Source organism: Centropristis striata, chromosome 21 (assembly GCF_030273125.1).
Source record: "Centropristis striata isolate RG_2023a ecotype Rhode Island chromosome 21, C.striata_1.0, whole genome shotgun sequence".
Lineage (NCBI taxonomy): Eukaryota > Metazoa > Chordata > Actinopteri > Perciformes > Serranidae > Centropristis > Centropristis striata.
The window spans coordinates 9,312,091-9,335,562 of NC_081537.1; the positions used below are offsets into that span (position 1 = coordinate 9,312,091).

Genomic DNA, 23,472 nt, shown 5'->3' on the forward strand with positions numbered 1-23,472 from the left:
ACCTTGTTTTCTCTCTGTCCTTGTATTTATGTGTTTTTTTGTCCCCATTCTTTTATTGTTGTAAACGTGAAGTCAGTTCAGTTTTGTTTTGCACTAATAAAAAAAACATTCATTGCACTACAAATACATATATAGCATCTGCAAAAAAAGTAATATGTATAAATGATTTGCATGGGGAAATACACCAAATATTGTAAGTAAAATAAACTTAATTAATGTTGGACCCTATGTAAAATAACAATAATGAGATTTTAATAGGCAGGCACACAACTGGGAGAGTCATTCGGTTCTGCAGTGAGGCCTGGTGGTCAACCTCCACTGTGGGAAGTTATTAAGAAGCAATTTAATTTCAGATACATCACGAAGAAAAGTGGACTTGATGGAAATTTCCCTGCTGACAGATACATATTTTCCCAGTAACGACACCTTTGCCACATCGATATATGAAAAAAAAAAAAATTATATTTGGGGCTGCAAAGAATAAGGTGAAATAGACAGATTTATGAAAGAAAAATATACATATCACACAGAAATTCAGTTTGTTCATTATATTCTTCATATATTGTGGTTTCTGGAAGCCCCTCTGTATTATTCATGTGATGAATGGAATAAATGCTATCTGGTTTGAACAATCAATGGTAGACGGTATATATATGAAGGTATTAAAGTAAAAATCCACTATGGTTTTGTGCTCTGCTGACTCTCCTGATGTGTAACACAAGACTGCTCTCTGGGATCCAGACATCTTACCGTATCCAGTGGTCCTCCCAGAGCTGGTACTCGGGAAAGATGGCCGGAGAGACGTTGCTCCTCTCGTGCTCTTTTCTAGCCTTCTCCATTGCTTTCTCATAGCTTTCTTGGGCCTGAATGGACACGAAAAAATAATTTTATACAAAATTTTAAGGCTGCTAAAAATGTTTTAAGTGCCTGCTTTAACGCAACTTGCTACAACCTTTATTCTGTAGTCATTGATATAAATGGGGTGGACATAAGATTAGAAACACTTCTCAGTAAAATGCAATATAATTTAACAGCACCACAAATCACAGCCCATAAAGTTAAATAACACCTTCATGGAGGTAGGATTTATTTGCAGGTTGGTGAACCCAATAAACTGGAATCAGTATATACGAAGTAAGACCATACATACATTTCAAAGCAGCCAGTGGTTTCCTTTCCCTTACCTGTTCGAAGAAACCATGCTGCTCGTAGGCAATGGCAGTGGCCGTCTCGGGAAACTTGCACCTCTTCTGCCAGAGGCCGGCCCACATGTCCTCCTCTTGGAGCAGAGAGTACAGCTCTGCTAGAGAGTCCAAAATCTCCTATAGACAAGTAGAACAAAATGTGGATGGCAGCAGAGCAAACTGAAACATTTGCAGTGATTAAACTGTGATCTGAATGAGAGCGGCTTTGCTGATGATTCTAGTTTAAACAAGAGAAGAGGCAGATTTGCCATCTTTAAATATGAAGCTGAGACACACAAATACATAGCACACATGGCAAATATTTCACCAGATGATTCACTGTGAATGAGAAGTTTATCATTTGTTATATATTGTTTTATGACACAATTTGTATTTCTCATGCTTTTAAATTATTTTATAAACTGTTAAAATATTAAGGGTTTATTTCCTTAACATAATGCTTGATTAATTTTATGTATAACACATTTCAGGATTGGCTGATAAAATACATTTAGATGCTGCTGTAACCTGCCTTGCCAAGCTTTAACAAATAAAACAAAGTGGAAAAAATGATAAATAAATAAAAAAGAGCATTTTTGTACGAAACTAACCCTAAAAGACTTTCTTTAGTTTGTAGCCTAGGGTGTCAGATTATGATATATAAACTTATGTTTCCAGAAAAATAACAGTCCTGGAGGAAACATTACTCAGTTTGAAAATTGTCAAGTTAAGAAGTATTGGTGGATATTGATAATGGCCTAAAGTAAAACAAAAAGATATTTGATATTAGCAAGGTAATATCAAATACATTACCTTATTTCTTAGTTTCTTTTGTTCAGACAAGGTAAGTAGGAGATGATTTTACCTGACATGTTTCGATTCTTCAGAGGTGTCAGCTGATCGCTGTGACGTGTCTTTTTGTGGAGTTCCTCATAGGGCGTGGTCAGGTTGACCACGCCCTATGAGGAACTCCACAAAAAAAAAAAAAAAAAGACACGTCACAGCGATCAGCTGACACCTCTGAAGAAGACTGAAGTTGTCAGTCGAAACACGCCAGGTAAAAACATCTCCTACTTACCTTGTCTGAACAAAAGAAACTAAGAAATAATATTCAGAAGCAGACAAAATGAAATTGCTGGAAATACATTACCTGTTGAGGTGGTGTGATGCTCTCCTGTTCGTAGAACTCTGTGCTCTGCTTGGGTTTGCTGTGCAGGCTGAGGCCCTTTTCAAAGGCCTGCTGCTCCAGCATTAGAGTGGAGCGCAGCCAGAGGTTGTGTGTCTTGCCCAAGTACTTGAGCACACAAGGGCGGATGGGAATAGGAGGCACACACTGGGACATGGCCTCAACAAAGCAGTTTAGGGCACTGGGCTGGCAGTCCCTCTGGGCCTGGTGGCTGCCACTGCACAGGAAAGGACTCATTTCTCCTGACAAAGCCTGGAGGGGAGAGAGGAAAGAGTTCATCAACTACCCAGTTTCACTTAAGCAGCAGTGCACTGATACAGCATATTGATAAGGCATTCTGTTGCATGTATGGGATGCAACGTGATGCCCTTTTTCCAGTAAGAGCTGTTAAAAACAGGGAAAGAGAAGTAAGAGAAAACAGGGAAGATGACAGGGAAGGGGCAAATGACAAATTGTGTACAGCAATGTGTATTCGGACCACAAGAAACATGACCAACGGATTCCTGGAAGTCCAATAACTCCAAAGGAAAATGAGCCATGTGTGACTTTTTTTTTTTTTTTAATATTGTGATTTTATATACGTACATGTATGTACAAAGTCAATGTGAGGAAATGTAAATATCATATAAGTGATTACACCATTTAACCCAATCAAAATTTTCAATGAATGCAGTCTATTTTGCACTTCCATTTTTATTTTAATGGGATTGTTCAAAAGTTTTTTTGTTGTATGTTTTATGTTGTACTAAACCACAGTCAGTGTATTACCTACAAACCCAGCACACACCCAGATGACTTAGTTTGTGTTATTGTATAACTTTGGTAACTAAACATTTAAATCACCAAAGTCACACACAATAACACCAACACTAACTAATCAAGTTACTCCAATGTTCTGGAAGATAAAATTACTAAATTCTGGTGTGTTTGAAGACCGCAAAGATGATGTAACAGCTTCAGTGTACACTTAAAGTGATATTGATTTTTTTTTCAGGTGGCTAAAATATGTTTTGCTGCTGCCCCCCCGTCCACTGCAGTATATTTCTTAGCTTCAATGTCAGCACTTCTATCTGTTTCTCCAAAATCTGATGTAGGTAATATGCTGACCAAACTACTTTTAAAAAAATCATCTTTAAAACAATGCAAAAAAGCATTACCGTATTTTCTTGTCTGAATGGCACAGACCACTCAGCAATCACAGCCTTTTAGAACAGCCACATTTGGATAGAATAGACTTTGAGTGTGACCACGGAGTTAGTGCTACGATAATCATGACTGACACACACTCAGAAATAAATGATGTATTGGTAATGAATATAATTTTCACTGCCCGTTGACAGCATGGAATAATTAATGCCTTGATGGTCACTTTAATTAGGCCGGTGGTGGAGAGGGCCAATGTGTCGTCAAAATCCTCCCTAAGAAGAATATGCTTTTCTATCATTCCTATGCAATAATCCCCCTGGAGATACAAAGCCTGAGCACCAGTAATCACTCTATTTCCAACATAAATTGATATGGCGTAATAGTGGCATGAAACGCAGAGCTGAGGCAGGCCACCAGAATAAACACATGTGACATATTTGTGACTTCATGCTTGTCACAGGAAGAAAATGTCATTATTTTGAAGCCATCCTGCTATTGACTGCATCTTTCAGATGTTTAAGAGCTCAATCACTTCAAATCAAGGCCCTTCAACGAGTCTCAAAATATTCCGTATGCATGTGGTTCGTTAAACTCATTACAGCGTTCTCCCCCCTCTGCTTTCTCGTTTCCATATTTAGCATAAATAAATCTGTCCTCATTAAGTGGAATTGCACGTTTTGAGACAGAAACAGAATGGTCAAGGTCACAGTCTGCTCACAGTCTCACAGTGCTTGCATCATTGATAAGATACAGAAAAGAATATAAGAAGTGGCTGGGTGTATATGTATTTGTAGGAAAAATACTTGGAGAGGAGAAGATATAAGTATGAATCTATCTTTATGACTTCAGGTTAGAGTAGGTTATATTTTCCAAACAAGGGACACATTTAATATTTTTTAAAAATAGGGTCAACACTTGGATACTGTGTAGCTCATGCAGAAGCTCACGCAAGCTATATCATGCAAATGTAAAATATTTTAACAAAACCCAACATGCAAAATGAAATGTTTCCTCTTAAGCTGGATGAACACTGTGTTGTTGCTGATTCTAAAAAACATCCTCAGGCAAGTGACAAAGAAGCATGCAATTCTTTATCTTACTGAATATTCAGAATATTTGAAAATATGATGACTTGGTTATAATCTTAACCTTCAGTAATACAAGTGTTAAATTAGTTGACAACTGCTGCCACTGTTGTTTTGCTCTTCTTTTTTAATATATAAATATTTTGTTATTCATTTGTTTGCATATTAGTGCCCATGTTTACCAATTAAAAAAACTCTCATTTTAAAACACTACATGTTATCAATATTTAGTCAGACAACCGGATGGTACAATTAAACTGAAAGCTGCTCCTTACAGCAGCAGTAGGAGCAGAGTGACAGAGGAGAAGTGACTGATGAAAAAGGATTTGTTGTTGAGTTTTTCATTCAGAAATGAAAAAATTAACCAACCTTCTAAGCATTTGTTTTGTTGAAATTAAGTGGGGAACAAAATCAAAGTTAGTACTCTACAGTTATTGAAAAACTTTTTGGGGTAAAGTTTCCAGTATAATTGGTATCACCAGTGTTGTTACGAGTTTATTTGTCTGTTGCATCCTGAGCTGGCTCTATGCTTCTCTGCTCTGGTTTAACTAGAATTACTAAGTCAGTAAGTTATACTCACATGCTGCTGCCTGTCAGAGAGGATCTTCCAGAGGCGAGGGAAGAGCTGAACCCAGGTCCTCTCCGCCAGAGGTGTAGAGATGTGACAAAGCTGGACCAGAGCGTTCAGAAGAGCCCCCGTCTAACACAGAGCAGAAACAAAATGACAGCTGCTGACTTAGAAAGCCAATGGTTCTGAATCCTTAAGACCAGGGTGGGAATTTCACAACGGCCATGGCCGTCGTTGCCCCGCACTCTGGCCTTGATGCCCTGTGAAAAAATGTTCAATTTACGGCCAAGGTGGCCTTTGCGCCCCTGTCAAAGTTCCAGTAAACACAACGCTAACCCGACCCACTCCCGGGACAAGCTGTTTTCATATGTTGTGACTGAAGTATGTGGTAGTATTTGACAGAGCTAAACATTTACGTTTTTATAGAAAGTACTATTGATAGGTAATTACCATTGTATTTGCCTATTTAAAGTCGACTCGTTAACGTTACATTTTTGCGTCATGAAAACTAGCGATAGCTAGCTAGTTGGGATAGCGCTAACGTCTTCCCTACCTCAGGGACCAGGGGTCGACATTTAGCTGATGTAAATTTCACCTCAGCAGGTTCCTTTTTTATGGCAGGAGGAGGCATTTCTCTTTCCTTACTCTTAGATGAACTCAGGCAGGAGATTCATTTTGCCATCTTTTCAAAATATATGCATTTGCCGTCTTTTCAAAACAGGTTTATTTGTCATTTTCCAAAAAGGTCCTTTCTAATATATTTAATATATTGTGCAATAATGTTTCTTGGTGAATGAGAATGTTAAGGTATTAATCTGAAAGGTAAAACCAGCGTAATTTAACCAAACGGCCTTTATGCCCTGTCATGTGGCCTTTGTGCCCTTAAAATAAGTGTGAACAGGAAGGCCAAATGGCCTTGCCCCTAAAATGACGAAATTCCAAGCCTGCTTAAGACCCAAGAGTACTGCCGATTATCCAACTGGGTGGTTACTGTATTCAACTCATGTTCCAGGTTGAAATCAGGACCTCGTTTTCGAGCTAGAATAAAAATCAGCAGGGCTCTGGATCATGAAAAACAGAAGAGGTGAGGGGAAAGTTAAATAACATTCTCTAATATTGCAAGTACTGGCCCCTGGGTAATCAGAGAAATTCTGACAATTCCTCAACATAATGATTGGAGACATCATTCCCCCCCAGCTTTGCCAAAGCCCAATCAGCCTCGTCAGCCCCTCAGAACACCGTAGGGCAGAGTACATGCTGCTTCCAGAACCTCACCTTGACCTCCCGCAGTGAGTCCAGAAACTTGTCATGGCGGTTTGTCAGCATGTGCAGCTGGTTGCCTGCGTCTCTCTCAGCCTGCTCCTTAGTCTTGGGGATGGCTGTCTGGTCACCTGGTGCTAACTCTATGTCTATCTCCACATCCTGCCAGAGAAGAGAAGAAAACAATCATCTTTTGGGAGAGCTTTGACAAGCAGAAGCGAGGCTTTCATCTTTTCTCAGGACCACAACACACTCCTAATGGGATAATGTGCTAATTTATGAGAGAGAGCATGTCTCTGAACTCATTGTGGTGTGTCTGTGTGTATTTGTGTGTCCCACCTCCTCCTTGGTTTCGCTGTTCTCCCTCTCACGCGGCTCCTGCTTGACATGCGTTGCCATGGCGAAGGCGGCGCGGTCATGGCTGTCGGCCAGGTTGATGACGTTAGTGATAGACGGCAGCATGGATCCCTGGCAGCTGGTGCCGATGATGGTGTTTCGCTCACACACTGCGAGCAGCAGCTAACAAGCACACACACAGAAAGAAAGAAAAGGTGAAAACGCTAAGATCAGTGACAGTAAATGACATGACAACTGGCGGGCATGACAAGAGGGGAGCTGAAACAAAAAAAAAAATTTAGAAGAAGAATTGTGTAGTGCTTTATTTCAAATGTTGGATAACAGGCTTGAAAGGCTGACTGAGAAATGAGAGGCAGCACTCTGTTTACCTCTATGCACTGTTTGATCCAGAAGTGGCTGCCCATGGCCTCCCAGTTCTGAGAGCAGCAGATGTAGAGCAGCCTCTCGTAGACTCGCCGCTTCATGGAGGAGTCAAACACTTCAAAGAACTTGGCTCGGATCAGCGGCTGAGTGCACCGAAGCCCTGAAAGGAAGGCTGGCTCCAACTTGGATGTGATGTCACTTCCTGAAAGGCTCTCATCCCTGAATAACAACATGGACAAAACATTTAAAGCTTGCATGCTAGCTTTTAGTCATTTAAGTTGCATGATTCATGACAGCAGAACACTGACATTTTGTTGAAAATAAAACATTTAATCCACTTAGAGCTGCTGCTGTAACTGAAAGTAGTGAAAGTAGTCACTGCATTGACGCAAGAGACAAAACTATGGCTCAATTGTGAAAAACAAGTGACAATATCAAACAAAATGAATAAGGCTTTATTATTCTATTTACCTGTTTAATGATAAGTTATCCACTATAAAACACATACATTTTGCAGGAATGCTACAAGTATAAAGAATATTATATGTAAACAAATGTAAATGTCTATTCACTCCTGAAATAAAGCTAAAAAATTAAATAAAAAGAATAGAAAGAAAATAGGACTTTTAATTAGACCAAAATCTGTCAATAAAAATATATATATATTATTAAATATTATTGGGATTTTTTGTTTTTGTTTAATTGAAAAAAAACTGTACAAAATAGTTATGGTTTACTTGACTAAGATAACACTAAAATACCCAGACGTCCAAAAAAACGAAACTAAAGATAAACAAAACAGGATGAGGTTGACTAAATATGATAAGAACATACAAGGACCTTCGACATAAGACTTAAACTAAATGGAAAAATATCTGAAAACTAATTTAAATGCAAGCTTCAAACATGTTTAAACAACATGTAATACTGATGACCCCTGTAGTCTGAGAAGATGGAAGTTAACATTGAATATTTGGGGAAATTAAGTACCTTTTGATGTAGATACTCCACTGTTAGTAAAGAACTAACTGTCATGCATTAAACACTTAAATAACAAATGTCATCATCTCTACATCATCCTGCTGCATTAAATGGGCCTCATGGGTATGATTCACATAACAGAGGGAGACAGGGAAGGTGGGATGAAAGCAACAACAAAAGCCGAGGCTGCCATCGCTGCATATTGCTCCTATTTGCGCCATTCTCTTAATCATGCATTGTTCTGGCACAGCTGCTTTATCATTCCATTATCATTACCTGCTGTCCATCAAGGCTTTACTGCTCATTTTTAAATCTTTTGACATGAAGAACAGATGGGGGTGGAGGGATACAGGGTACATTTAGCTGATTAAATGTGTATGTGTGGAAGGCAGAAAGACAAAGAGGGTCAGGTTTGATGAATAGCGGGCAGTAGGGCACACTCTCCCCCTCTGGCCCCCACCTGCTGGGTGTCCTGTCAGGAGTTGGCTGAGTCCTGACACCACTGTAGCCCTGTGAGAGACCCTGGCACATTATCTATCTCTATCACTACCCGCTGTCTTTCTGACCCCTTCTACACAATGCCACACACCAGCTTCTTTTTCTATTTACAGCTTCAATTAATTCCTCTGCTTCCCTGTACCACCAACTGACTAACCATTTCCATCTATCCACCACGATCCATCTTTTCCTATCTTTTCTTTGATCTTTAAAAAGATGAACGTTACGCTGCTCCTGCTTCAAACCCCCCCTCCTCCACATCTCGCTCCTTGACCCAACCTCCCGTGTCTTTCCCCCGCCTCAACCTTCCGACCTTCATTCCTCCTGTTAAGATGGATGCAAGGGTGGCGCGGCGGCGGCGGCACGGCCATTTGCCCATGTGATGAATGGCGGTAATTACCTGTAGACGTAATTAACGAGGTCCAGGAACTGGGCGTTTAACTCAAGTTCATCGGGGAAACGCTTCTCTATGTAGGTCATCATCTTCACCAGCAAGATGGACTTCTCGCGCAGGTTGGGCATCTGGAGTGACGAGGGAAAGAGAGGTGTCGGTTAGAAAGTAGAGATAAAGGAAAAAGGTGAAAATTAGAGAGATAGAAGAGGAAGAGGGGAGGAAATACAAAAGCACAGATAATCTATGCAGTTTTGTTCTTGTAACAGGAAGTCCAGCTCAGCCTTTTACTGCGTGCTGTCTTTCAAGAGCTTAAAAGAAAATAAAGACACTTCTGTGGGTATTATGCTAATGTCATCCTAACTGGGTTTAGAAAATGTGCTTTGCTTGTTGTTTGTCCAAAGGTTTCACACCTTTTAGAATGTACTTTGCTGATTCAGTCCTCTGATTCACACCTGCTATTATCAAAGAAATAATATGATGATCTGCTGAATCAAGCATTTCTGTTTGTTTGCACAGCTCGTATTTGTGTAACTTAATATTGCTTCTGTCTTGCTGAGAAAAGCCTCCTTCTTACCTGATTTGCAGCCATGGGAGAATTGTTTTTCACCCACTCTTCAACAATTTTGACGACGGCGCGGAGGATTTTGGGGTCAGGTGACTTCTCGATCAGCGAAGTGAGGATGACCTGGATGAAGTTCTTCCTCATTTCCATGCTCATGACAGACAGTCGGGTCTTCACTAGATCGAGGCTCAGCATTACCAGCTCACTGGTCACTGTGAGAACAGAGAGGTTAACAGTCAGAAGCAGGACTGAGGCAAGAGAAAGAGGTGGACACAGTCAGCCATTGTTTTGTGGACTATGCATACCCTGCTTTATCACCTATTTTACTCTAAATTAGACCATATTTACAAAATAAACATTATGCTGCATTGAAGAAGTCTTGAAACTAACGATTGAGAGCATAAACTCATTAGGAAAATGTTTACTGATGTAATAAATCCATTGAGAAGTAGGCTCATTTTCTCATAGACGTTTTCAATCAGATTTCTTTTTGCAACCTGTGGACTCGAGAAACAATCAGGATGGCACTACTTCAATTAAGTTTATTAGATCAGCGAGGCATGGACAATCCTGAGAGGCAAAGGCCTCGCTGGTCAGATAGCCTTTGGTCTTAGTGACTATAACTGCGCCTGGTTGAGGGTAAATGTCTGTGTTTCCTGATATAGTCATTAGGGGCCAATTTAAAGCACTGATAGCATCTTACAGCCATTACCTCGCATCTGAGAGGTAGCAACAGGAATTATGTACTGCCTGACGTCTATAAATCTGGTGAAGCCAAGCTCAGAGAGGACAGTGAACAGAAAGCCTCTGTGGATTCAGTCATGAAGAAGATGAACCGTTTCATACAGCTTTTTAAGAGTAAAATTCAAGCACTTTCAAAACAAACCTAAACCAAATATTTCCAAACTCTCAAAGCCTTTATCATCACACCTAATCTGTTACTAAAAATGCAATGGCATTTAATAAAGTTTCAGAATTCCTTAATACCCACAGCAAACACTCTATCTTGATATTTTGTTTATTTTACCAGCTGTTCATGATTGTATGTTTTGATCCCAATTATTTTTTGCAATTTCAGGATAATTTATTTCCAAATAATTAAACTATTTTTGGTTTATGACTTATTGTGTAGCTGAAACACCAGATTATGTTGAAACTCAATTGAAGGTGTTTATTCCAGTTTAACCATATTCCTTACATTGAAAATATCAAGCATCATCAAACCCTGTAAAGAATCTAAGGCTCCATTGCTGCCTGTCATATAAGGCAAGTTGCCAAGACGTTCAGCGTTTAACAATGTCTACCATTTCAAACTAACGGTAAAACAGCACAAGGTGACCATCTGTTTGCTTTATCCAGAGAGTCTAGGAGACAAAACAGGTTGGGAACCAGAGCTTAGGAACATTCCCTGTGAAACCAGGCTATCTGTAGAGTGGATCTCCCCTGACCACAACAGCTATTGATAACACAGCTAGAGTCATTGACACAGAACTTTTGATACACCCTTTGTATGGAGCCAGACACGGCTGAGATACCTGGATATCTGAGCTCTAACTGCGTCTGAGTAGGGTCATCTTAAGGGTGGTATGTTTTGTGTACAACTGGCCTCACACACAGACAACCCCTTGTTGGATGAGGGTTAGGGAAAGTACACAGACTAGCCTTCCTGATAATGTCAGCCAGCTGAGAAGGCAGCCTTGAAGAATAAGTCCACCTGAAATGGTAACTGATGTCTGGTGGATCTCTGAGCTCTATTAGTGACTCAGGGGTCAGAACAGAAAATATTTTCTACTGGTGGAAATGGAAATGGAAATGGAAATTTGTTGTTATGGTTGTTATTTTAGACTAAAACCTTTGGTGAGGAAGCTTTTAGCTGTTATGCTTTGAGCCATTGGAACAGCCTGAGGATCTTAAGGCAGCTGGTGTTGAAATATTGAAACTTAAAACCTACCAATTCAGCAAGGGTTTATATTAAGAATGGTTTATAGATATTATTTATATTATTCAATTCACTTATTTATCGTGTTGATGTTGTAAAATCAGTCTATTTTATTGAATCTCTTATCTTATATATTTTTATACCTCTTATTTTCTACTATTGTTATTATTACCTGTTATAGCTTTTTAAATGTAAATTTAAATTTTATCACATTTTCATCTTTTTTTCTTGCATGCATTGGTGTCTAATGTTTTTTTTTTATATTCTCTAAATTTGTTTTTAAACTATTTTTGTCTTTTCTATGGTTATGATCTAATTTTTGTTTGTCTTTTTATCGGCTTGTCAATGAGCTGTGAAGCAGATCAAGTCAAAGCCATGTATACAGCATATATACTGATATCAATCTTTACATTCATTCAGTTTAAATTTATAAAAACAAATTTTAGTTTCACCATGAGTTATACTGTCTTTGTACAGTTGTCACAAAGTATTGGCAAATTACTCTGTTTAATTTATGTGTAAGATAACATCCCAACATTAGTAGTAATAGACGGTAGACTGTATTTGTGTGTGTATGTGTCTGTGTTTGGCTTCCTTATATATGTCCACTAAATTAATATCCATGTACCTGTGTTGGTTTCTGTGACCCCTGGGTTGGCCTGCTGGGGGCTCAGGTGTTCCCGCACCATCTTCTGTAGCGAGCGCATGAACACCGAGATGAGGCGGTCGATGTAGCTGGCATTGTAACTGCAGGCAGACTTCAGGATCATCAGTGTTCCTGGAAGACAAATGAAAGGGGTGAGAGGAGGATGAAGGGAGGGGGGAAAATGGGAAATACAATAATGTGACAAGAACCTCAACCTCTGTGGGGCACAGTAACAGACACACACCTGCAGTCAGCTAGTGTTCATTCACACAGCATGACAAGGACTTTTTCTCTTTTGAGGGAATCTAACAAAACTTTGTCACAGAGGCAGGGATAGGTATGAGTAATGTCCCTCTCTGTTGCTGCTTCCCAGAGGGGAGACAAATGTTAAAATGTCACCCCCCATCACATCAGCACCACCTCTCTGTGACAGCAGGGTACCAAATAGGTTTTATTGACCACAACTGCCATTTTGGGGAACTGTATAAAACAGCATTGCGTTTAGACTGCTCTCCAATAGCCATTTGTCACCTTGAGGGCCCTTTATTTGGAAAAAGAAAGAAAAATCTAATAACTGTCCCTTTGGAATAAGCTTTAATGTAAGCTTTTTCCATAAATACTCTCTGACATCTGGGAGGATAACAGTAATGTTCGCACAGGGATGGTGGCCGAGAGCAGCAATCCTTCCCGAGACAACCTTTCCCAAACCGCTGGACTGTGGCCTCCGTTTAAACACACCAGATGTTAGCCAAAGCAGCAGGGCTCATCGGCTTGCATTTTAACGACTCACTCACTGGCTTAATTGCTAAAAGTGACTGAGGTGGCTTGGTTTTGTAGGGATAGAGTAGGAGTGTGAAAAATTGTTTTAAAAAACCCACAGGGTTTATGAGCAACAAAGTGAGAGTAACAGAGCACAAAGGGATAAATGGAAAAAAGAAAAAAGGGAGAGGCGGAGAGCTGAAGGACTTACCGAAGAGCTGTGTGGGGTTAGTGTTGCTTGTGGCTTTTTCATAGTTGGTAAGTCCCTCATAGATGACCTTGCCCACAGCAGCATACAGACACTCCAATTCCTCATACTTAGATGCCACTGTTGATGTGCCTGCAGGGAGAGAGCAGCGTTTGCTTCAAACAAAGAAAGGCTGAGATTCTAAATCAATGCATTGCTTTTAGCACAAGGCATGACAAAAGCAAACTTAACAATTTAAGCATCAATCAACGGAGCAATGAACACAGAAGGCAGTTAATTTGTTTAACAACTCAGACATGCAGTGCTTTCCTGAGTTTGAGTATAGCTGGGCTGCTCTAGTTAGAATTTAGGGATTAAAGGGGCAGTGCAGATTTTATTAGGTAGGGCTGTATGAGGTACATAAGTACCACACACGTACCGCATGCAACCCCACTTCAAAAAATCAGTACTATCCCTTTAAGGACTGGCAACTTACTAGGCTCAGTGGGGAAGATGCTCATGAGACGAGAAAGGAGGGAGTGGACAGCCCGCAAGACTTTGGTGTTGCCGCAGGTCATGCATGCAGCGATGCCCCGCTGGAGGGGTTTAAAGTGGGCCAGGATTGCAGGGGACTGCAGTACTGTCAGCAGGAAGCAGAGAATCTCCAGGCCAGTGCAGATGTTGGAGATGTTCGCCTGTGCCGGTTGCTCCTGAGAGGAGAGAGGTGGAGTAGGTCAGTGGAGTAAAATAAGCTTGTACACAAATAAGGTCAGTGTGTATAAGTATCATTTTCATCTCCATATTGAGAAAACTATTCTGGCTAGTCTTTTTAGAAAGAAGAATATAACCCTAAGATAAAGCAAGAAAGAAATTATTGTGTAAATTCATCAGTAGATGCATTAATCATTTAAGTTTTTGTTCCATACAAACTCCAGACAACTCAGAAATCAATACACTACACACAGAGGTATTTCTCACACAAAAGAACCAAGACAATGTGATCGCTGCTAAACCAAAGATCAATGGCCAACATCGGGTCCTAATTTTGTCTAAATTGCAATCACAGTTTACAACGATGGCAGGGCCAAGAGGATAATCTGGGACAGATCCATAGCACTAATCTTGGCTAATGAACAAGGTGACTCTTGTGATAAGGCTCCTGGTAGATATTAGGCTGGTATCGATTTTGAACTGTATTAACAGAATAGGACCTTGTCTCTGGAGACATGCAGATAGGGCTTATGCATGTATGTGTGCATGTTTTGCACGCATGTTCGCTGCCCCTCTGCACTTGCCCTCTTACGCCACTCCTCTGACTCTTAATCACTGCCGTGCCAGTACAATGAGATGATAAAAGGTAATCCGATTTAGAGCATTGTTCATTAGTCTGAGTAAGACGGCTAGGCAGGTAGAGCATGCTCCCAGGGGGAAAGGGCCCGCGTATGTGCATCTGCATAAGACCTACAGAAAGCCTTGTTTGTCAGACCATCCCCATGGGATCTGGAGGGGCTGATTGGGTGTCTGTGTGTGTGTGTGTGTGTGTGTGTGTGTGTGTGTGTGTGTGTGTGTGTGTGTGTAGGCAGAGAGAAAGGCGCGGCCGATGCGGTGATCCCCAAAAGGGAACAAGGGAAGTACGTGACAATTGCCTGCGCATGGCGATAACCTTGTCTGAACCGTGCCACTGAATCAGACCGGAGAGATGAGTAGAGAAGGAGAGGAGCAATGGATAAAAAGAGAGAGAAAGAAGAGAGGCTGCGATAAGAGGCTGAAGAGAAAAGAAGAGATGAGAGAAAGCAGTGGCGGCAAGAGACAGAGGCAGAGGCAAGGAGAGGTGCAGAGAGGCACAGTGGGGCGATACAGAAAGCCAGGATGAGAAGTTTAGGATGAAGAGGGGTGGGGGTTGAACGGGAAGGCACAGGCCAACCCGGATAGACTCCTGTTATCTCAGCACTGTCATTATTTTGTCATTATGGCGGTTGGCGCCTCACTTCATGTATTACTGATAACAGACAAAGGACTTGGAGGCGTTAGAGCAAACACTAAGACAGAGCTTAAGCAGAGACAGAGAAACTTCTGCAGTCTCTGGGAAAGCAAACAGCAGAGACACATTAGTTATCCTTTACTGTTTGTTGATTATTGCTCGGAGCTGTAACAACAAGCCTGAATATTTTAAATTTTATTCAGACTTGTTTGCCTAAAACACGGTTGATGACATGCACTCGCACTAGCAACTTCAAATAATCTGTGACACGCTCACATAAACAAATAATGTTTTTTGGATTTATCCCAAGAACAACAAAACAGGATTTGAACAGGTTTTTAAGAGTAAAATTAAAGCACTTTCAAGGTACCGAAAACAAAATTGTACGGACTCTCAAAGCCTTTTGCATCACATCTAAATTGTTCCTATAAAAAAAATGTCCTCATGATGCCACGGTCATGGAAAGTCAATTTAGCTCTTGTCTGGTCCACTGCATGTCTGGTGTGGGACACCAGGAGACAAACAAATATGCCAATTGGACTGTTCCATTTCAAATATTGAAAGAAATTTAAATGAAACCCCACATGATGTTAAAAAATTAAGCTCTTTTTCAAGGAGTACATCCGAATTCAAGCATATTCTTAACCTTGAAAATGTAATGGAAAAAAACATTTAAATTACATTTCTAAATGGATGAAAAACATTTGAAGTGTCATTTGGAGACCTTAATAAAAGCTTTAAATGTAAAAAAAAAAAAAGTGACAATCAGTAGAGCCCTACAAACATCACCAACAGAAGCATGAAAGTGGCTTTGCTAAACATAAAGGCAGCCTCATAAGATACATAATGACTGGCTGAGTCACTCTCAAGGCACATGCCATCTTACCACTGTCATAAGCAGCTTGTCAAACCACTGTAGCTTGAGCTCGGCGCGAGGCCACATGTCAGGCCTGAGGGCAGACTTCATGAGGCTAACGCAGCGTCGGGACAGCAGCTCCCCTGGAGACCCGGCCACATTGGTGCTGTCGTTCACCTAGACAGGAGAGGGGGAGGAAGGTTGGTATCATCATCATTATCACTGACAATGGGGCTTCATCTTCAATATCACAATGGTGCCCTGACGAGGTGAGAAATCACAAAGGGCAAGAAGAGACAAGGACTTGCGCTATGTATTGTAATTTCATTCATTCGGCTAGAGTTCAACAGTGGCACAGCCGGGTAGGAGACAGTCCTTCAATCAGGAAGCCCTGCAGAAGCTTTCATGTTGACAAGCATCCACCCTGCAGAGGCATCCTCCAGCAAGACAATGAAATCCCTATCAGCTCTAGGTGTAGTGCTCTTTGGCTGATGGTAATCCCTGGGGGCCAGTGAAAAAATAATATTTTTCAACAGGGATCAATTTAGTGTCACAATACACTGTTATCAAGTGGAATACAAAGAGAAGATTATGTTCAGTGAACAGTGAGTGATCCCCAGTGGTTATACAGGGGGTTATATTCAACAGAGATGGTTGGATGAACAGTGAGAATGGAGCTTGGCCCAAAAAAGAAAGTAGGAAAAGTCAAGGTGAGTTGAGTCTCAACAGTCTATTTCAAGCTTGTGACCAAGGTCATCAGTGCCACTAGACCAAGGGACAGCTGTGTGAGGAGACATATAAAGGACTGTGTGTGTGTGTGTGTGTGTGTGTGTGTGTGTGTGTGTGTGTGTGTGTGTGTGTGTGTGTGTGTGTGTGTAGAGAGATGTGTCAGGACAGCCACCAGGTGTGTCCTACCTTCACCACAGAGAGGTTAGGATAGTTGTGTCCTACCTAGCAGGCACTCTGGATGGCAGAACTGTACCAAGTGTGTGTGTGTGTGTGTGTGTGTGTGTGTGTGTGTGTGTGTGTGTGTGTGTGTGTGTGTGTGTGTGTGTGTGTGTGTGTGTGAGAGAGAGATAGAGAGTGGGGTGTGTGTGATTGTGTGGCGGTCATGGCGGGGGTGTTACCTGGCATGCAATCCTGATGAGGAAGTTGACCACAGTGTCCGTATGTTGTTTCTCGACAGGCTTGGTGAGCATGGTCTCTGTACCTGGCATGGACTGGCTGCGGCCAAACACCTAAAACACACAAACAATTATAATTATTAGGGTTGAAGTTTGAATATGGAGAAAAGAAAGATTCTATCACCAAAGAAGATTTTGAACTTTCAGTGGCTGGGAAATTAAACAGATTTCATAATAAAACTCTGTGACAGCAGTGCAAAAGCTGCATAGAGTACTTAGTTAGGAGGGAATATCAAAGAGCCTGCACAGTCAGGTTTTGTCTGCAGTGCTCTTAGAGAGAAGCAGACTGCAACTATCATTTTCTGAGAATTATCCCGGCAACTTTCAGAGCAATTAACATTAACTCGTCTGAGGCAGAAACAAATACTGCTATAGCATTTTTCTCCTGACATCAGGTAAAAGAAGCTGGAAATTACACCATCATTAAGACTCAAAGAGTAAGACTCATGCTCGTGTTTACAGAAAGCCAATGGCTTTTAAATATTAAAATTACTTTCAACACATCATAATATGATTTGAATTGTTTTGCAGGATGTTGTATACACAGAGCCAGTCAAGATGCTGCTGTTTTGGTTATGTTGCCTTAATAAAAATAAGAAATATGTCAGAGTAATGAGTATTAATTATACAGGCTTTGAGATCATTTGTTCATTATATATACTTGAAGTATGGGGGAAAATACTTTATTTTTTATTTATTATGTCATCATCATCAACAGACGGAAAAACTAGATGAGCCGTTTCAACATTCGCAATACAAACATGCATTGAGAGAAAGTTCCTGTTGCAATAGGTGAGGTAAATAGATAGACTTTTTGTGTACTGTGTGAGAGATTTACCACAGTGAAATTCAAACAAGATTCTGATTTCGAACAGCAACTCCTTGAAACAAAAGCATCTCATTAAGTATTGAGACTGCGAAACAACAGATCACAGTGGGATTCAAGATGAAACAGATGTGAGGCTGCAGTACTGTTGTAAGGAAACATGGATTTGGGCAACAACAACCATGCTGTCACCTCCTGTTGGTAATTTTTGTCTCCGACAGATGTAAAAATTGCTGTCTGATCAAAGTATCTTTCAAACACAGGAACACACAGGACAGACAGCAGGAACAGCAGAAATTAAGGTAAGAAGGTGCAGTTTTAATTTGTGTGCGTGTGTGTAAGGGACAACATGGATAATAAACTACAGTATAGCCAATTTCACTGGGCGTGGGGTCCTGTCACTCACAGCCACATTCTACTGGCAACTGAGGCTACGTTTACACGAGGACGGTCTGAACAGAAGACGCAAAAGTGGCGTCGCGTCTTCACTTTTTATTCCTCGTTTACACGAGCATTTTCGGGAGGAAATCTGCTGCATACGGTGACGCAAAAGTGTGTGAAATTCGATTACATGCATGCCAGGCGGCATCACTTAAAGAGATAAGAGCATCTTTGGGCATGTGGAAGTTTTCACGCCACACATTTTCATCAGCTACTCCTTCCACAAAGTTATCCACCATCCACTAGATCTAACAGGTCTCGTTCACAGCCGTCTGGCTCGCCTCCGACGAATTGCTACATCCAAAATGTGATGGAGGTAATTACAGATCCTTCTCTGTTCACTAATACTATCTCTACATATCCTGTACATTTGGTGGAAAGACTCCTGTAAATTTATTAGAGCTGCCAGAGCAGCTTGAAGGTCCGACGCATGGAAATAATCCCACGTTTGTTTATTTTCCTGTACTGGAGCATGTATGTGACGTAAACACATACGTGACGTGAGCAGATCTGAGCAGAGTTTTGCGTCTTGGCAGTGCAGACGGACACGCTACGGGGCCTAAGTGATGGTGTATTGGACTCACCGTGGAGGCAGCTCCAGTGGCCGTGCGGAACCTCTTGACGTCTTGTCCAGCAGCAGCTCCAGTAGCAGCTTCCAGAGACAGTCCTCTTTTCACACCACCGGCGCTCGTCCCTTCACCGCCAGTGCCTACTTCAGCCTCGGACTCCGGCTGCCACGACAAAGAGAGACGAGAGAGAGGAGGATAGGGGTGAAAAGGGTTCATAAGTTAATATAATTATAGCTTACAGAATAAAAATGTGTATATCTTGCCAAGGATTCTGACCAGCTCTTACAGTATAATGAGTAATGCGTATTTATGGACTAAGACGATGTTTAAATCACTATGATAAATGGACCCAACTTGTGAAATAATAAGCACCTCCAGTCTCCAGTAATGCCTCACTGTATATGGTCACAGCACAGCCACAAACTCAGTGTTAATATATTTTAATTCCAGGAAAACTTTGAAGTCCAGGCAGCCTCTTTGCCTGGATTATGTATATATGCCAATTCATGAACACACCTGCTGGTCTTTGATTCTCTGCAACTCCCATTTGATGACCACCTCAGCCAGGTCCACAGCCAGTTTCCTCTGCTCTATGGTCACACTGGGGGTGAAACCCAGACGCTGCATTGCACTGATCATGTGCTGCACCAAGTGGTGGCGCACAGGGTAGTACACCTGGAAAGAGACCGCAGGAAGTTAACATTTAAGAATGTGTAAAATAAATCTGGTATAATATCAAAATGAGTAGTGACTCAACATATTGAATATAAGGATGCACAGCAGGGATTATTTTCAACCAATAACGATATATTCACATTTTTAATTTCAACATAAAATGCCTGTAGCTTGCAGTCTTTTTTTTTTTTTTGCATTCTTTACATTACACACAGGCACAACTCGAGCCTCCAACTCTTCAAAAACCAGATGTTAAATCAAAGTATGGAAGCGTGCAGAAAGAGTGATACATTTAGCAAGATTAGATGCTTACAAACAGTACTTTCCTGCCAGTGTCATCACTTAAAAACGGGACTGTTTCCACTGCCTTTGCAACCATCCAAAAGCAATTATGAGAGTGGGTTATTGGGCGATTCTTCCCCATGAACCAAACTTAATGTTACACAAGAAGACTTTTTGTTTAAAATGCCTGAAATCAGAGGTTTCCGGGGAACTGTGGGCCCTGTGAACGGACTATAATCTTGTCCTCCTGTCCACATAGTAGCATTATCATGAATTCTAACAAAAAGAAAAACTGATTTGAAGTGACTGCATTTTTTTGTTACAGAAAAAGTCATTTTTTTACACTTGCAATACTTTGCACAAGATTTTGTGATGATAACACATGCAAAGTTTAACAGGGTGCTCAATCACTTTGAGACACTGAGTCAGAAGAGGCGAACTCTGAAGTCGTAGTTGTACTTAGTCTCAAGGACATGATGACACACACTTAGCCCCGAGAATTCACACTCTCAAGCGTCACACTCAAGAGTCACTTAGCTTCATCGCAAACTGAACTGGGACTCTCAAATGCACAGACGCACGCAGACAAAAGAGCAAGAGATGAGATGTCTATCTGAAGGCTGTTGCGAGTGTCAAAGAATATTAAAGCTTCTCACTTTGAGGGTAATTATAGTCGATAGAGCAGGGCTTCACAGCCCCTTAATGACAGAGTGGCTAAGCCCTGTCCATCACGTGTGCACACAGACAAACACGCACACAATCTCCCCATTTCTTTATCAAACACACACACACATGCACGCACAAAGTCTCTCATCTGTCTGTCATTATCTCCTCCCCAGCGTAATTATGCTGATGTGATTACATTAGATTAGTCATCTGGCCCAGTGAGAGCAGCCTGTCAGTGAGATAGAGAGGGGAGCTGAGCAAAATGTCAGTCTTCTGCTAAGAGACTGTCGCTCTCTGACCGGCGAGGCGGCGAGACATCGGCTGAAAGAGCGAGAGGGCAGAAAGTGTGTTTGAAGTTTAAGGAGGAAAACGAACATAAAGGCCAATGATCCTTTACTGGTGTTGACTTGTGAACAGAGAAGTTGCTCTCTGACTGCTGATCATCGCTGAGAAGGGGTGTGCCTGGGACTGTATCTGCATTAAGGCAATTAAATGCAGCGGGTGGTTACCATTAGCTCCACTGCCCGGTGATGAATGATGCAGCTTTTGAAGAGGAAGCAACGGGGCACAACACTGTTTTTGTGTCAACTGTCAATATGAAACAAAAACTTAGTGAACCAACTAGTATCATAAAAACTATTAACTGGGTCATACAAGATAATCCAACTTTTAATGATGATGCTTCATTCCCATTAGGACTGGTTAAGAGGCATCATTTAATTCGGGGCACTCAGATAATCAGTAAAAATAGCTTCTCGACTGTTTTCTCCCCATGCGGTTCACTGCAGTTGCGGAAGCCACACTGAGCAGGGAGCTGGCAGCAGTAACGAATGGCCTTGGTTTACAGTTGCCATCTCACACCATGTGCCGGCAGCTTAACCAGGTTTTGTTAAGTACGAGATAGTGATATTAGATAGTCAGTAATTAGCCCTCCATGTAATTAAAGTGTGATCTAAACTGTGATGAACACCACAACTTACTGGCCTCAAGTTAAATCCAGAGCAGAGAAGCACAGAGCTAGGTAACTACAGTTGTATCTACAGTATATTTTAGTATTGCTAGGAGTATAGAAGTTTGCCAAGGTTGAGGTTACATTTGTTACCAAGTCATCATAATTTTAAACATAGTAAATATTTAATAAGAGGTAGAAAGGCATGCTCTTTTTTAGGGTCGAGCAATATGCCGGTATACAATGTGTGATTGTAGAGATTTGCAAAAACGTTTCCACCACGGGAGCTATACAGGGAAGGGAAATCAGTGCTGGATTCTTTTCTGAACTCGCGATTTTCATGCAAGCTCACAAATCCAGCTGTTTGGAGGCAGACATGGGGGAGGATAGTGAAGATGTAAATGCAGAGCAGGAGGAGGATTCCTGTTAACCTTAGAGACTGTAACACTCAAAATCACTGTTCTTAGGAACCTTAAATATTCAGTTTTGAAAGAACCTTAGTTTTACTTTTTGAGTCCTGAGTTCTTTAACTCAAGCATTGTCTCATGTGAAGCAGTTCCAAGAAGAAACTAATTCAATGTGATGAAGCCATCCCCTCTATGGTGTACCATCGACAAATTTCTACGTGTGTGTTATTGTATATCTGCTCACCCTGAAGTGCTGCACAATGAGATGCAGTATGTGGACCAGCTGCGGTACAGTGTGTCCTTCTTCCACAATTATTTTGCGAGTCCAGTGGGTTAACATTTGGTGGCCGTCCTCCATGCGAGCGGGCACAGCTGGGGTCAGGATGGCCATGGCCTGCCGTACGATGGCCCGGGCCTCCATGGTGTGGGCCTTCAGCAGGCTGTGGAACACCTGCACATAAGAAAGGTAAAGTATTCATATTCATTCATAATACATAGGACGTGGAACATGGGATGGAATGCTCTTAAACCACCTCATACTCACTTTCTCTCTCACACACACAAACTTCTTGTTCTGCTAAATGTAAGTTATTGCTCCATGTATCTTGTTTGCTATTTTGTATCTGTCGTAAATTCTTTTCAGCTGAATCCTGATGTTGTTTTGTTTGTTTTGGCATGGATTCATTTTATAAGCTCATTCAGTTTTTGTCATCTTCTGCACACATTTGTCACATTTTATCTCTGTTAAGTTAAACCCACGCTCCATTGAGTTTCTCTTCTCTCTTTGCATTCCTCCTCACCTGCAGCACAATCTTCTTGTGAATGGCAAACTTTGCAATGATGTGGGCCAAAAGCAAGTGTCCACTGTATTTGCAGGCAGGATCCACGCAGGCTTTGGGCAACAGGCACGGCCAAGCGAAGGTCATGAGGCGTCGCAGCTTGCTGTTGCGTGACTTGTTGTTGTCATGAATGTGGTGGGGTGCGTGCTCCACCAGCAGGGTGGAGAACTGCAGCAGGCAGATTCGCAGCGAGTCCAGCAGGTCAGCCTGCTTCTCTGGGTCCAGGACCTTGGAGAGGGAACGGAGACATGTGGGGTTAAAGCTTGTTGAGTGAGGAGGAAATAGATGCAGTTGTTGTACGATACACAGTAAATTCACACATACTAAAGAATGTAACCATATTTTTTTTACTCTTCATCATCACATCTTTAATGTTACTATTAATGCAATAGCAAAAAATAACAAAATTGTTGTTTTGTTGATTTTATTAGGTGTTCATATTAAATTTGTTTGTTTGTTTTGATTGTGATTATTTAATGAAAATAATCAGTCATTGTGTAAAATAAAACAACAGATTATGTTAAAATCAAGTATTTTTCAAGGAGTACATTTTAATTCAAGTATATTCCTACCCTTGAAAAGACAAGGTCAAATTTAAGCATTTTCCAAACTTTCAAGACTCTACAAACCCTGTAGTTTTTCAGGTGGTGAGTAGTTTTGTGTATAAAATAAATAAAATAAA

General features: G+C 41.1%; 1 protein-coding gene across 2 annotated transcripts in view; it reads right to left on the bottom strand.

The window, feature by feature from the left end:
• trrap (transformation/transcription domain-associated protein) overlaps nucleotides 1–23,472 on the bottom strand; it is a 95,468-nt gene that overhangs the window by 41,787 nt on the left and 30,209 nt on the right. For both annotated transcript variants that reach the window (XM_059324373.1, XM_059324372.1), the window contains 18 exons: nucleotides 22,752–23,018; nucleotides 22,196–22,402; nucleotides 19,489–19,647; nucleotides 18,988–19,134; nucleotides 17,080–17,190; nucleotides 15,983–16,129; nucleotides 13,612–13,825; nucleotides 13,140–13,268; nucleotides 12,152–12,301; nucleotides 9,597–9,796; nucleotides 9,029–9,150; nucleotides 7,155–7,368; nucleotides 6,769–6,948; nucleotides 6,445–6,591; nucleotides 5,182–5,301; nucleotides 2,335–2,622; nucleotides 1,185–1,322; nucleotides 751–863 (listed from right to left, as the gene is read on the bottom strand). In XM_059324373.1, coding sequence (XP_059180356.1) covers nucleotides 751–863; nucleotides 1,185–1,322; nucleotides 2,335–2,622; nucleotides 5,182–5,301; nucleotides 6,445–6,591; nucleotides 6,769–6,948; nucleotides 7,155–7,368; nucleotides 9,029–9,150; nucleotides 9,597–9,796; nucleotides 12,152–12,301; nucleotides 13,140–13,268; nucleotides 13,612–13,825; nucleotides 15,983–16,129; nucleotides 17,080–17,190; nucleotides 18,988–19,134; nucleotides 19,489–19,647; nucleotides 22,196–22,402; nucleotides 22,752–23,018 — 3,053 coding nt within the window. The remainder of the gene's footprint in view (nucleotides 1–750; nucleotides 864–1,184; nucleotides 1,323–2,334; nucleotides 2,623–5,181; nucleotides 5,302–6,444; nucleotides 6,592–6,768; nucleotides 6,949–7,154; nucleotides 7,369–9,028; nucleotides 9,151–9,596; nucleotides 9,797–12,151; nucleotides 12,302–13,139; nucleotides 13,269–13,611; nucleotides 13,826–15,982; nucleotides 16,130–17,079; nucleotides 17,191–18,987; nucleotides 19,135–19,488; nucleotides 19,648–22,195; nucleotides 22,403–22,751; nucleotides 23,019–23,472) is intronic.